The sequence below is a fragment of the Triturus cristatus genome, chromosome 12, assembly GCF_964204655.1.
Source record: "Triturus cristatus chromosome 12, aTriCri1.1, whole genome shotgun sequence".
Lineage (NCBI taxonomy): Eukaryota > Metazoa > Chordata > Amphibia > Caudata > Salamandridae > Triturus > Triturus cristatus.
The window spans coordinates 705,071,141-705,087,549 of record NC_140595.1 but is presented as its reverse complement, the minus strand read 5'-3'; the positions used below and the strand labels follow the sequence as shown (position 1 = coordinate 705,087,549).

Here is a 16,409-nt window from a genome sequence, read left to right as displayed (position 1 = left end):
ATGATCACCCCCCCATGAGCCCATTGAGGTGTATTCATTTGTTTTTCAGATTTGTTTTTTATTTCCTCCCTACGATCTTCTACAGAATTAATAAAATACATTTCTACACTATGTAAAAACACAGGTTAAATTATGTTGATGTGCATATACAGTGTCTGTAGGTGATGTAGGATGAAATAATTCCTCCATAATCTCGGCATCTCATGCATCAGGCAGATCTGTGATTGGGAGTGAGTGCCCGAAAAGTGTCAGCGTTCCATCCATCATCTCCTTGTGTTTGCTTAGTTCAGCCTAAGTTGGCAGGGTGTGCCCAGACATGAGTCCCTTGCTCAATTTGCCACTGGATTCAAGCTAGCCTGGCTGATGAGAGATGTGACCCTGAAACCGGATGCTTGTTTCCGGTTCAGGCAAGACCTGGCTTGGCAGTTTGGGTTGAACTGTTCCCGTGAGGCACAGGTTCAACACTTATTTGCATACAGCTGGGTCTGAACTGAGGTGGCGAAGTGAGCTAAAGAACAATAATAGATTCAACCCAGATCTGTGAATGAGGACGAGTGTCTGAAAAGTTTCAAAGCTCCATCCATCATATCCTTGAATTTGCTTTGTTTACCCTAAGTTGGCAGGGTATGCCCAGACATGGGTGACTTGCTCACTTTACCACTGGATTCAAGCTAGCCTGGCTGATGAGGGGTGTTACCCCGAAACCAGTCCCAGGATGCATGATGCTTGTTTCTGGTTCAGGGAAGACCTGGCTTGACAATCTGGGCTGGACTGTTCCCATGACGCACAGGGTCAAGACTGATTTGTATATAGCTGGGTCTGAACTGAGGTTATGTTATGTTATCAGTATTTGTAGAGCGAATGACTGCCCCCATATCGGGACGTCCCAGCGCTAAGCCTGAATAGAGGATGGCAGGGAGGGAGTAAACTAGAGATTTGAGAAAAAGTAATGTCTTGATCAGCTTCCTGAAGGCCCAGTGGTCCTGCATGCCGATGGCAGCAGGAGGGATGGTATTTCAGAGGGTGGGGGCCAGTGCCCTGAATGAGCGAGCGAGGTGGCATAATGAGTTAAAGAATGATGATGATTCAACCAGGATCTGACTGAGGGTGAGTGTCTGAAAAGTTTCAGCGCTTTATCCATCATCTCCTTGGGCTTTCTTTTTTCCCCCTAAATTGGCAAGGTATGCCAAGACGTGGGTCTCTTGCTCACTTTGCCACTGGATTCAAGCTGCCCTGGCTGATGAGGCGTGTTACCTCAAAACTGGTACCAGGATGCTTTTTTATGGGTCAGGGAAGACCTGGCTTTGCAGTTCAGGCTAGACTGTTCCCATGTGGCACTGGGTCAATGCTAATTTGCATATATCTGGGTCTGAACTGATGTGGAAAAGTGAGATAAAGAACAATGATGGATTGAACCCAGACTGGGGTTGCGTGTGTGAAAAGTTTCAGCGCTCTGTCCATCATCTCCTTGTGTTTGCATATATTTAGTATTATCAACAGCAGGGCAAGAATTAGAAAGAAAGCATCTTAGTGAAACTAGATTTCGATTTTCCATCTCAGGATTAGAGGCATTCATTTTTAATTTATTTTAATCTATAGAAATAGGCTTTGTGCGGTTGCTTTTGGTTAGCGTCTGGTCACACCTTTATTCTTTGTTTCTCTTCTGGCCTTTTTTTTTTTTACTCTTCTTTTCTCCTTTTTCACAACAGTTCTTTCAGGGTGGTTTGTATGAGTTGCAGTTTTTACAGCAAATCGTGTGCAACTCTTTTTCCCAGTCATTTGCGGCAGCTAAATATGTCCACTCAGGAGCTGCATATATTGGACTTGGTGCGATGCTCTTTTATTTCTGAGAATTGTTGATTCTTCTTCATCTGTGTCACTTTGCTCAGATTGACTCTAGTTTTCAATCACAGTTGAAGGTATTTTTCCTGAAGTCAGTATATGTTTCAATCTCTCAGATTTTCTAGACTAAATGTCTGTTTTTCACACTTGTTTCTCTGGTACTCTGTTCACATCATTTGAGTCTTTATTCCTTTTGGTTGGATCCCCTTCAATTTGACCCTTGATACCAACTGGGACCAACTCTCTTTGACTCTCATTTACAACAGCGTCTCAAGACCCAGTAGCTAGCGCCCTTTCTACTCTGTGCTCAGTCTGAACAGGACATTTCTCTGTTGTCCCCAGTTCGTCCACCAAAGACCCTAGACTTTCAAGAGGACAGGGGACTCGACGAGTGTGCACCCAATTATGTATATCACCACATTTGACAGTAGTTGTGGTCACAAGAATCACTTGATAAGGCCCACGCCAACAAAGTTCCAAACAGGATTTTCGCACGTGCTTATTAACGAGTACCCAGTTGCCTGGGCACAAATTGTCGCACTGCTCCTGTTGAATGATAGTTGAGACTTCTTCAACCTGGTGAGACATAAAACACACCACATCAGCCAATCTTTTACAATAATGGAGTACCAAGTCATCAGATCTATTCACAAGCTGATTTGCTGGGACTGTTGGCTGCCTCATAGCCCTCCCTATAATTATCTCGTGAGGGGACAGTCCAGTTCTTCTGTCTGGGATACGTCGCAAGCTCATCAATGCCAAAGGCGACGCATCAAGCCAGCCCAGGGATGTGGACACACACACCTTCGCTAGTCTGGACTTAATCATTCCATTCACCTGTTCTGCCACACCCGACGCCTCTGGGCAGTATGCAAAGAGTAGGCTTTGCTCAATTTGTAATGCAACACAAAGCATTCGTATTACTTCATTATTGAAGTGCGTTCCTCTATCCAATTCCAATTAGACTGTAAAACTGAATAAAGGTTTCAATTCTCTAAGAACCAGTTTAGCCACAGTTAAGCTGTAATGAAAGCTTAACTGTGGCTAAACTACTTCTTGCAGGAGAAGCCTTGACCCAACGAGAAAACAAACACACAATCACAAGAACATATTTCAATCCATTACAAGAGGGCATCTCAATAAAGTCCAGCTGCATGCGGGTAAAGGGACCTCCTGATTTTCCAATGTAACTTGTACATCCACGGTCTTTCTTCCTACATTTTGTTGTTGACGAAATTGCACATCTTTGACACAGATTCTCTGCAATGGCTCTAAATCTCTGGTTGTACCAAGTTTGCAGAAAGAGACATAGCATAGCATCTCTAACTGCATGTGCAAGTCCATGACAAATCCTTGCCATCGGTGACAGTATGCTATCCAGCAACACAGATCTCCAATCCGTGCAAACCCAAACCTCATCTTCCTGTCTGCGATTACACCCTGTTTTAATCCAACCTTCTCTTTCTGCCTGTGGTACTGAATCTTGCAATTCTCTAATTTCTTCTAAAGTTTCAACAACTGAAAACATCACCTGCATTCTGTATCATCAGAGTGTTCCTTTAAAGATTCCCCATTGAATGTGTAGGAATTTAGGGCACAATACCGTGCAGTCTCATTGGCATATCGATTGCCAACTTTGGCATAATCATGTCTAGTTTGGTGAGTGGAACACTTCACCGCCACAATCTGTGCTGGAAGTTGTAGAGCCATCAATAGGTTTTTTGCACTCTTTCCATTTTGGATAGGTGAACCCTAAGAGGTTATAACCCCATGTTGAGACCACAACTTCCCAAAGTCATGCACCACCCTGAAACCATATTGACTATCTGTGAATATGGTTACTCTCATTTGTTTGGTAATGCTGCAAGCCCTGGAAAGTGTGATCAATTCAGCCACTTGTGCTGAGTACACTCCTTTCAACCATAATGCTTCCACCACACCCACTGTAGTACAAATCGCATAACCCGCAGCTCCCAAGGCACCTCCTCAATCTCTCAAGCATGATCCATCCAGAAACCGTACATGGTCTGACTCTGGCAACGGAGTATCACAACTTCATGTCCAGGTAACGGCAAAAAAAGTAGCTGGATTCAAACTCTCACATCTTGTTACAGTTACATTCTCTGCACCCAAGATCACGTGTTTATATTTGTTAATTGACTACTCGTTCTCACACTGTTCCAAACTCACATATGTTGCAGCAATAGCTTTCAAACATCCAGGTAAAGCAGCAGCCACAGGATCCAATGTAGCTGAAAAATATGCAACAGGTCTGCGTGCTGTTCCATGCATTTGCATTAGAACTGACCTTCGCATTCACTGTAAAACTCTAATTAAAGTCGGGCATTCCCAACGCTGGTGTTTGACATAAACTGTCTCGCAGTTCAAGAAAAGAGTGCAAGCATTCCACATTCCATGGAACAGGATCTGGCACGTCTTTGTGTGTTAATCTCTGAAGTGGCTTGGCTATCAAAGAAAACTTTGGCTTCCACTGCCTGCAGTAGCCAACCATTCCTAAGAACATTCAAACTTCCTTCTGTATACTCAGGTGGATTCATCTGCAATATAGCAGTGATTCAATCTTCTGACACTTTTCTTACTCCTTTTTCCTTGTGATGACCCAAATAGAGAACTTCTCTCTTGTAAAACTGCAGTTTTTCCAGCAACATCTTATGCCCACTCACTGCCAAATAATTCAGTAGGGTCACAGTATCTGAGGCACATGCTTCTTTAGTTTCAGATGCCACTAATAAATCATCAATGTACTGCACTAGCACAGAGTGATTCGGCATTTCTAGTGACTCCAAATTGCTCTTCTAAATCTGATTGAAAATTGAGGGGTTTTCCATATACTCTTGTGGAACTTGGCCCCATGCCAAGACACTGTTTCCAAACCAGAACGCAAATAAATATTGGCTATCCGGATGCGAGGGAGTGGAGAACATAGCTTGACACAAATCAATCACCAAAAACCATTCAGCTTCACATGGAATCTGATAAAGCATTATAGCAGGATTTGGTACTATTGGACAACAGGGTATCACAATCAGATTAATTTTCCTCAAATCCTGATCTATTGTATATTTTCCATTTGGTTTTCGTATGTCCTTGATAGGTGAATTACATGGACTGCCCCAAATCCCTCTCAAAATTCCTTGTTCAATCAGAATCGCAATCAATGGGGTTATTCCAGCAATTCTTTCAGGACTCACATTATATGCCGGAGTTCTCGGGTATTCTGCATTTGGTTTCACTGTAATTCGAATTGGAGCTACTCCTTTCATTAACCCAATATCCTTTCCTGAAAAATCCCACACTTCAAACACAGGTGGTAAGTCATTTTCAGTAATTAAGGGATACAAACTCTTTACCTCTGTATTCTGTCTAGCCATTTTAAACACTATCTCCTCATCTTTGGTATGAAATTCTATTCCTTCAGGTGTGCAGTAATGTAGCAATTCTTTTTGCACAGTAAATCTCGTCCCAACAGATTTACTGGACTAGTGTCACACACCGCAAACCTATGTATATCCTCAAATGTTCCAATCTGTACTTACACTGGTTCTGTCACTAGGGTTGGAATTAATTGGTTTGATACTCCTACTACTTGGATTGGTTCTTCTGAGAGGGGTAGGTTGGGAATTTTTACAGTTCTCACAATGGATCGGGTAGCACCAGTATATACAAGGAATGAAATAGATGTTCCATTTACCTAGCCATCCAAAATAAGGACCATTCTTCTACCTCTAAGGATGCGCAAAGCACACATTCCTCCTCCCCTCTCAGGCACTGTTATTGGGAAGTATCTGAGTCACTATCATACATCTGTAAGAAATATTGTGAAGCCACTTGCACATGTAGATTTGCTTGATCATTGGTATGAAAACCTATATTCACATTGTATTTCTCAACTTGTCCATTCAAATTTTGCATAGGAGCTTGAGGAATATTCTGATCCTGAACCCTTACATTTAACATTGACTGATGTAACATATCACCTGTCATCAGTGATTGAATCAATCCATATGCACCTGTCACAATTGTTTGTCCATTCACCTGATTAGCCAAATTGGACTTACAATCGTGCTTCCAATGCCCGAGCTTGCCACAACTGTGACAAGGAAAAGTATTTTTCAATGAATCTATGTTGGATCCAAGTCCCCTTCGTTGTGGCATCACATTTAGCAAGGGATTTACCATTACACCCTTCATTCCAGTAGTAGTCTGACCATTTCCCTGTATCATGCCTGTAACGTCTGAATCAAAACCCACATGTCCTTTCTTGGCTGCCCTCATCTGTGCCAACATCAACTTCTCTTTCAACTTCTTATGTTGCATGTCGATGTCGTCACCACAATACTTTGCATACGCAGTATTTCTTCTATTGACTTGCTCTGCCAGCAAATCAAATGCTGCTGAAACATAGCACTAATCTCAGGCCTCAAACCATAAATAAATTGATACACAAAATGTCCCATATCGTTCTCTAACACATTTTCAATTCCACTATACTGTTTGAATGCCTGGAGAAGTCTCTCATAATAGGCATGTACTGTTTCTTTTCGTTCCTGAGTGGTCCTATCAATTTTCACCCAATCTGTTTCTTTCGGCAAAATCTTTCCTGTCAAATATATAATGAACTGATTGGATTTTTTCATCACTTCTACTGACAGTGCACCTGTTTTGGGGTCTCTTGCATGTTCTGTTTCTGGCCAATCAACTGCAATCTTACATTCCATCCACAAATATTTAGGGAACACAATATCAAACAAATCATACAAATTCTTCAACATGACCTTTGAAACTTTCACAAATCTTTTCACTTGCTCATACCATTCCACTGGTTTCTCCCTCAACCTCGGGAAATCATTTGTAAAGGACAATATGTACTGTCTACTTCAGGGGACATGTACATACCCTCCTCCAGGGACTTCTGTAATAGGAAAAGCCAAAGCATCAGCCTCATTCTTTTCCTTTCCTATCATTGGATAAATAGGTCGTACCACTCTGGTATCTTCTTTCTTTTCAGCCCATCTGCCTTCCCATCTTTCTATCCCTCCCCGTCACTTCAGGGTAGGTATTAACTCTTTCATTTGCAGTCTTTTCCCAAAGGAATTCAGATTTTCCAAATCTTTGCCACTAAAATCCAATAAATAGGTTTTCTGTAATGCCTTAGACTTTTCTACAGCCACTCCATATTTCTGTGCTACGTCAACAAATTTCTCATAGGTATTTCTCGCTTTCTGAGTTATACCTTTACACATAAATAATAATTCCTCATCATGATATTTTCATAGCCTCTCCGGACTAATGGTTCCCCATATAATTTCTTCTAATTCCACTTTTAATTTGCTCACATCTATATCCATGCTTTGAATTGCATATTCAGTGCTTTTCCAGTAGGGGCTATGCTACAATCATCGAGTTCTTCTGAGGATGGCCCTATTGAAGTACTTGATCGGATCTTTTTGATTCTCTACTAATCTCTACTGGCTTCAGCAATACTTGTGAATCTATTTTCTGACTACTCATTTGCAAATATCTCCCAGTAATTTTTTGCTGTCCTCTACTTGGCATCTCAAGTGCCTTCTTTGAAATATTTATTAATGGCTCTATTCCCCCTTCCATGGTGGAATTCATCCTACTACACTATTCTGCACTATTCTCATGAGTTTCTAATAAGCCCCTAGGGCATGTATGTGCGCCACATGTGCACACATGCTTATTTCAGGGGTGCAGGGTACACCCTTGCATTCGCAATTTGCGAGTACCTAATGGGTACTCGCAAATTGCATGTCTTACCATTCATTCCTATGGGCCTATAGGAATGAATGGGAAGGTATTCTTTAATTCCGAATCACAATTTGCGATTCACAATTAAGGAATACGTAGGAATCGCAATTAATATTGCGAATCCTACATACATTGCCTTTTGCTAGTCATTAATAGCGAATCGCTAAAATTCGCTATTAAGGACTCGCAAAACACTTTCTTGCTACATATGCCCCAATGTGCTTTATTATAGAAAACATCTTGGTTCCTCATTGCATAACACTGCGATAGAATTACAGTATTCTGTTTCAATGGTATATACCGTTGTGTGTTGTATCACGATATCTCTTACCCCATTCCTTGCCCTTCCTTCCTTGTTTTGGTTTGCACGTGCTTCCAATGACGTGCTTTCCCTCTCCCGAGCACGTGCTGTTAGCTGAATTTTGTGGTAGGAAGGTAGCACTAGCTTCCTGTGTTAATAATGAACTAATCCAACTCTCTTAATTATACAGTCATTACTACAAATGTATTCTACATATGTTAATGTCCATTTTCCATGGTAAAAGACACTTGGTCCCAATCACATCACATGATTAAATAATGAAAGCACTCAGTGGAAAGTAATGAGCTCTAATTGGAGAAACCACAAACCTAGGTATTTAGATTCTGAAAGGATGCAAGTGAGTAGGACCTGTCTTATTAATGAAAGCGCTACTCAGAAAAAGTAAAAATAATTATTTTCTATTCATCCTAATCTTATACGCATTAATGTGTTCTCTGTTGCATAGAGTATTTGTTTCAACACTGGACAGAAGATGCATTCTTTGGGTATCTATTCCTGAATTGTACGCACTCCATGCAGATCAAGAGATGCAACAAAATCCCTGAAAACTTCCCAGTGACGAACAGCATGGTGGCAGATATCTTAGGAACGAAGACAAACCTTACAACCGAGCTGCAGGTAAGTTCATTTGATCTTGGTTCCAAAGGGCTGCAAGCAGGTCAATGATTCAGCATTTATAGGGCACCAAACCCCAGTTCAAACGGGGAACAAAGAACAAACACATGTGCACCAAAACGGATGAAAGATGTCCATCTGCGTGTGTATAAATTATCAGTGAAAATAATTATCAGGCATAGAATTTATTTTCATATACTGTAAGCATTATGTATTGATACTTTTCCTGGCTTGAGGTAAACCAGGTTACACCTTCTGTCTATAGCCTGTTTCTGTTTTCCACTGTCTGCAGATCAGCAGTGACATGTTTCTCTCACAGCTTAAACAGTGTGAATGAGCCACAGATTTGACTCTCTCAGGACAATAGGCCTCCCTAGCTTTAGCTTCCCCATTCAGGCTCAAAGGCATCTGTCTTGAGAACGTTTCCTAATCACATGCCTGCTGAGATGAAAGGGAGACCACTTGCTATTGCCTTCTGTCTCATCACCCTCTTCCAACAAAAAAAATGCAGTAAAGTCACTTGCCAGGCATTCAAAAATAAACATATAGGAAAATAAACGTGTCCCATGTTGCAGCCACTTTTAAGCAAAAAATACCATGTATTTAAATACTCTCTAAAGCAAAGGATATGAGCTTGCATTCAGGTTTCCATCCACAAAGCAAACTCAGCTTTCAAAGTTATTTTTCTGTTTCACAATTATGGGCTATTACATTTTCAAATTTAACCATTGTGAACTCTTCAAGTCAAGAAGCTGAAAACTCATAACTCCAAGGGTGACGTTTGAGTACTCTTCCAGTTAAGCAAAATAAAAACCTTGTAAATCCAAAGGAAAAATTAACAAATGTTATTTGAAATGAATCACTCTTAATGTCCACACATGGTATACTGAAACACACACCTTAGAGAACTGGATAGTTTGTGAATCCTATTGTTAACGTTCCCAAGCAAAGAATAGACCTCATTTCCAAAAAGAACTTCAATGGGGTGATTGAACCTGTGCACTAGTTCAATAATAAAACTCTATTTGATTTCAATGTGGCTATGTCTCCCATGGCAACACCTGAGCTGGTATTTGAGAATAAGTATCTTTCTGGTAATTTTCTTTAAGAACTTATCTTAACTTAAACAATATATGTGTCAGAAATTTAGTTTTTCCCTCTTGATCGGAACATCAGTCCTTCTATTGTGTATTCCCCGAGATAGGGAAATCATGAACTTTGGTGCCTTTCTATTTATTTCAAGTCCGCACAGACAGAATTGTTTTTGTTCGTCTCTTCTCCACTCCTGGTGTTCACCTACCTGTTCTTTGCCCATCTAGGGCTTAACAATGTTCACTTGTAATGATTATATTGTCATTGTTTGATTGTCTGTCAATGAGAAGAGACAAACAATATCCATGTGTAATGTTTACACATGTTACCCAATCAGGAATTGTTTCTTCTGTAAATATTATACACATCCCTAGCCTGTGCATTCTGTATGATTAACCTCACAGATCTTTGTACAATATCCACTCTTGTCATAGCCATCCTAGTGCTGTGAATATGTGCACTCACACAAATATTATTAAATACGAGTTAATTTGGCAGACCTACGACTATTGGCCTCTTTATTTGTAAAGTGTAGGCTAAAGGATTGCAATTTCCACAATTGGCAACCACAAAGGGAGCTCGCAGAGAGACATCCAACAGGCATAACGGCCGCACTGCGCCCATTCCAGGAACCGTACCATACTTGTGCATCTGCATTACTAAACACAGCCAACAGTCGTTGTATATGGTGGTCATTGTTGGCCGCAGTTTTTATTACTTATTACATACGTCACACTTGGACAACTCCCCTGGACACCCCCTTGGGGGGCCGGGGTCATAAATCACTGTCCCACATTATTACACATTGGATGTCACGCATTGTCAGCTGGACATCATAAATCATGGGTCATAAATCATTGTGGGCCATAAATCATTCTGCCACAATTGGTCCTTATTTTGTTGCCATAAATCACTCTGCCTGATCGCCATAAAGCAGCAGCCATAAATCATGGGTCATAAATCATCGGTATGTCATAAATCATTCTGTCACAAGCTATCATAATTCCGTTGTCATAAATCCTTCTGCATGAGCATCATAAATCATCAGCCATAAATCATGGGTCATAAATCATCGGTACGTCATAAATCATTCTGCCACAATCTGTTATCATTCCGCTGTCATAAATTATTCTGCATGAGCATCATAAATCATCAGCCATAAATCATCGGCTGGCCATAAATCACTGGTTTGTCTTTTGCTCATTTGCAACTCCTAGGGTCGTAAATCACCCTGACAGCTCGTAGATTGTTCTTTGTTGTTTACCACGCCCTTTTTGCGTGTGGGTGGGTAGCCTTTTCCCTGTAGTTAGGCCCCAAATCGCTACCTTGTTAGTCTCTTTTGTGCCCCACCTTCTGGCGGGGGCTGGGCTGCGAGCGCCGTCTCCGTTTGCTACCCCGATTTTGTCAGGCGCACTCACCCTGCCGTGCGGCATCCCAAAGTGAGTGGCCCTCCTTCTACACACTGCCCTGTTGGTGTGCTCCCATACAAAACCAATACACTTGTTGTTTCCGCCGTTGAATTTGCACTCTCTGTGCGCTCTCGTTGCATGGGGGCAGTTTCCACCCGGAGTTAGGCCTCAACTCGCTACCTTGTTAAGACTGTTTTTGTGCCCTTCCAACTGGCGGGGGCTGGGCTGCGAGCACCATCCCCATTACCTGCCCCCTTTGTCGGCCAACTCACCCTGCCGTGCATCATCCCAAAGTGAGTGGCCCTACTCCCACACACCATCCGTCGGTGTGTCTCCATATCCAACCCTTGTACCCGTAGTTCCTTTCGTTTCCGTCAGCACTGTGACGCTGCTGCTCCCTATGTGTGGGTAGGTGGGATTTGAAAATCGTTGGTGCCGCTCCCCCAGCTCCCATGATGTGCAAGTGGCTGCCCCAGGGGGGGCGTCGTCTTATATCCCCCCTTCCTCTTTTCCTGTTGTTCTTGGAAGGGGGGGTGGGGCCTCAGGGCGTTTCGCCCTGCGGTGCTTCCTGCTGGCGAGAACCAGTTCCGTTCCTTGTTGGGCTCTGGCGGCCATTATGGCGCCAGCCCTCAATCCCCCTTCAGGGGTGGCCTTTACTATAACGGCCGCACTGCGCCTATTCCGGGAACCGTACCATACTTGTGCATCTGCATTACTAAACACAGCCAACAGTCGTCGTATTTGGTGGTCATTGTTGGCCGCAGTTTTTATTACTTATTACATACGTCACACTTGGACAACTCCCCTGGACACCCCCTTGGGGGGCCGGGGTCATAAATCATTGTCCCACATTATTACACATTGGATGTCACGCATTGTCAGCTGGACATCATAAATCATGGGTCATAAATCCTTGTGTGCCATAAATCATTCTGCCACAATTGGTCCTTATTTTGTTGCCATAAATCACTCTGCCTGATCACCATAAATCCGCAGCCATAAATCATGGGTCATAAATCATCGGTATGTCATAAATCATTCTGTCACAAGCTGTCATAATTCCGTTGTCATAAATCCTTCTGCATGAGCATCATAACTCATCAGCCATAAATCATGGGTCATAAATCATCGGTATGTCATAACTCATTCGGCCACAATCTGTCATCATTCCGCTATCATAAATCTTTCTGCATGAGCATCATAAATCATCAGCCTTAAATCATCGGCTGGCCATAAATCACTGTTTTGTCTTTTGCTCATTTGCAACTCCTAGGGTCGTAAATCACCCTGACAGCTCGTAGATTGTTCTTTGTTGTTTACCACACCCCTTTGCGTGTGGGGGATAGCCTTTTCCCTGGAGTTAGGCCCCAACTCGCTACCTTGTTAGTCTCTTTTGTGCCCCACCTTCTGGCGGGGGCTGGGCTGCGAACGCCATCTCCGTTTGCTACCCCGATTTTGTTAGGTGCACTCACCCTGCCGTGCGGCATCCCGAAGTGAGTGGCCCTCTTTCTACACACTGCCCTGTCGGTGTGCTCCCATACATATCCAAAACACTTGTTGTTTCCGCCACGCCGCCAGGGAGGCTTACGTCTTCCTGCGGCTCCCCCACATCTGGTCAGCTCCGCATGCACTCTTCCCACAAACGCAATGATGTGCTCTGCTCCATCTTTGCCCTTATGCCCTGGCACACCTGTGTCCTTCTTCGGTGTCTTACAATACTGTCTCCTCTCACCATGGGCCATACATAAATAAAAAATTGGGAGACAGTCAGATACCGCTTGTGAAGGCGTGATACAGCATACCTTCATTAAATAACCTCCTCTACTTCACCAGTGCCCCAGGCAGGCTGCACTGGTAAGTGTCACTGTGAAACCAGTAATCCTGGTTAGTGTCCCCCAGGCTGTACTGTACTTATTTTTTGCTCGGGAAGGGGGGGTATACCAGAGTTAGCGCTGTCGGGGGCACATACCCGCGTATATGTAGAGGTTATTAATTTGTTCCTGCACTTGAATGGGCAACCCTCGTGTGCCCTTGCCCTGTTGCATTTTTTTTTTATTTTTTTTTTGCAGGGTGAACAGGGGTTTGAGCCAGTGGTCCTGAGGCAAGGAAAAGCCTCGACCTAGGTATGTTCTTCTAATCTATCATCCTGTGACCTGGTTTTTCTACAACCTTCCATCTCTCGCACACCTTTCTCAAATACTTGCCCAGCATATCGGGCATATAAATAACTTAGTGTCCCCCTTTGCACTTCACTTGATGGGTGTGTAAGCTCATTCTTCCCTATGGACGCTGGCCCCGGATGGTGCCTACGCATCTAGCTGTGAAACTACCAGTCGCACTTAAACCCCCATGGTTCGTATTCTGCTGCTTTCATCTGGCGCGTACTCTGCTGGAAGGTAACTGAGTGCGATAATGGTGCGCAACTAGTACCCAGATTGCCCCCATGGACTTAATTTTGCATTTCCTTGTAGTACTTTTGTCATATTGGACCTTTTTCTTTATATACTACCCCCACACTTCTACTTGTTTTTTATCTTGGAAGGATGAAATCCTGAGTTGGCACTGCCGGGGGTGCAGATAACATAAACTACGTGTTTGTGACGTGCACTTGCGCCCAAGGGGGTTCTAGCACTGAATCGCAGCTGTTTATTGTTACCCAACTCCATGGTACTGATTTTTATATTGCTGTATCAATTGAGCGTTTGACCAGACCTCACGAAGGTCTCGCTTTCTCTTCCCTCCTGCCCATCCGAGCCTGTGTAATGGGTGCAATTCCATCTAATAGTGTGGATGCCCCATATCACACTTTTAACCCCTGTCCCCGGGGACCGGGACACTACCAGAAAGCTGCCTATGACCTGCTCTATTGGGTTGCAGTCAATCATTTCCATTTAGTAAACGTTGCATTGGCAAAAATGTTCGCTTAAACTTTGTAGGGGCGCCCATTCCTAAGTAGTCTTGTAAGAATATTATTATTACTTTTTATTTATTTATTTATCCATTTTTTTTTTTTATTATTATTTTTTTAACTCTTTTAAAATTGCATTTGATTCTTCTAATACCTCCAACTTCTAATGTGTTTACCACCCATCTTCAGGGACAGTTATGTGTGTTTTTGAATCTTGAAACTTCACTACTATTCCTGCAAATACTCTCGGTGACACCCTTCCAATACTCATAACTGGGAACCTGTTTTGACCCCAAAAGAAACCTTTTCTTGGGTGCTGCCTGAAACATTAACACAACATTTCTCTGCCAAGTGTCTAAGCTGGACTCCCCTAAACCTGGCCTTTAAACTAAGCAAAAGGCCATCCGTATTTAGACAGACTGGTTTTAAGGACCTTGCCCTACCGCTCCTATTACCTGTACTGCCAAGCACCAGAAACGAAAGTGCTCTTGTAGCCTGAACAAAGGGATCATGAAGCTGTGCCTGGGACTGCCGCATTGTGAATAAACCAGGTGTTTTGTTTGACAGCAATTAAACATACTCTGATGGGAGCCATTCCGCACCAACTAGCTTACAAAATTTCAGCATCCAATTGCCTTGTAACCGGGCCTTCCGACTTTCATAGGTGTGTAAATCAGCGTATACAAAATGTTACCTTACACACAGGACAACAAGGGGTGAATTTGCATGTTGTTGAAGAGTGCTTGGTCTGGACCAGCAAAAACTCTGATTTTAAAATGTAACCCAACTGAACCTGTTTTGCAACATTAGAATAATGAAAGTCCGGGGGTCAACATACCTATGCTCTACTCCATGCCTTGCAATCCGCAATTCCTTGACAGTTAATAGCCTTGCCCTTCACTATATCATTTACAAGTCGACTTCCTTGCTGTCTCGGCCCGCGCTTTTGACTCTGAAAGCAAAGCCAATGCATAGCTCTGGCTGTGACTTTCCAAGCTTGCCTACCCCTAGCCGCCCCTCGCGTGTCGTGTGGGAAAGGCAAGCACAACAAATAGGCATGTTTTGAAATCAGCTTTTTTTAAAAACCTGGGTTATACTGCTGGCTTTTAGAAGTGGGGAAACTTCTTCTGGTGAGTGTTATTAACAACAGGTCTACGTATCTAACTCGTCTCCTATAGCAACTACATTGCCAGGTTTGTAAAGTGCCAGACTCTGCTCTCGCCAGGAAGAACGTTTATTACCGTTCCCTGAAAATAGCTGGAGCACGGGAATGGCAGCCGGGCTTGTTATCACAATATAAATTGTAACACAGGCGCCCCCAAGCCAAGTCAGCACCCGGTGCGGTCGGACCGCTCTAGAGCCAGTCCTGAGCTGCGCAGCATGCGTGCAGCCTGGGCCTGTGAAGTTGCAATTGATAACAAGCATTTGCAATGCAATAGGTCTCGCAGTTACACGAGTTAAAGCTATTGGCATTGTAAATGACAATGCCAATAGGCATTGTTAATTGCAATGTCAATAGCTCAAACTCGCGTAAATGCGAGACCTAATGCATTGCAAATGCTTGTCTAGGCAATGAAGCCTGTAGGCCCTTCTCCCGCTGAATCATCCATCGGGAACCCAGACAGGCCTCGGAAGGTGCCCTTGGTGTATGCTTGCAGGCACTGCAAACATCTCCTCCATGAAGAGGCTAGAGTCAGAATTAAATACATGTAGAAAAATTTAGTCAAGCAGAAACATCACCGATGCCGTGACATTTCGCGCCTAGGGCTTGCAGACGGACACCATTTCACACTGCAGAACGGTCTGCAAATATCACAGCATTGCTATAAGGCGGCTCGTGGACGCCAGCAGTTCCATAGGAAGCGCACGGATCTGTGCATGCGTGTTGCTTATGAAGTGGGGGACATGCTTGGCTGTATTTTCTAGGACCACAGTGAGCGGGGATTGTTTTTCCAGGCAATGAAGCCTGTAGGCCCTTCTCCCGCTGAATCATCCATCGGGAACCCAGACAGGCCTCCGGAAGGTGCCCTTGGTGTATGCTTGCATTTTTTGGTGCTCTGTATAAGAACGCACATGAATAAGGCGGTGGGAGCCGTTTGGACAAAACTGCAGTTAAGCAAATCGTAAAAACACAGTCCGGGTGGCTCTGCTTAGGCGACAAGATTGTTTTTCGTCCGTGCAATCACGGAGGTGGTAATCAATCAATCAATCAAGCATTTATATAGTGCACTACTCACCCAGAGGGTCTCAAGGCGCTGGGGGAGGGGGGGGTCCGCTACTGCTCGAACAGCCAGGTCTTGAGCTGCTTCCTGAAGGCGAGGTGGTCCTGGGTCAGGCGGAGGTGTGTCGGGAGGGAGTTCCATGTCTTGGCGGCGAGGTAGGAGAAGGACCGTCCCCCCGTGGTGGCTCTTCGGATGCGGGGGACGGC

At 43.6% G+C, this 16,409-nt stretch overlaps 1 protein-coding gene across 1 annotated transcript in view; it reads left to right on the top strand.

The window, feature by feature from the left end:
* LOC146780158 (hydroperoxide isomerase ALOXE3-like) overlaps nt 1-16,409 on the top strand; it is a 512,047-nt gene that overhangs the window by 286,919 nt on the left and 208,719 nt on the right. The window contains exon 6 of the mRNA XM_085638403.1: nt 8,403-8,575. Within this exon, the coding sequence (XP_085494529.1) occupies nt 8,403-8,575 (173 nt within the window). The remainder of the gene's footprint in view (nt 1-8,402; nt 8,576-16,409) is intronic.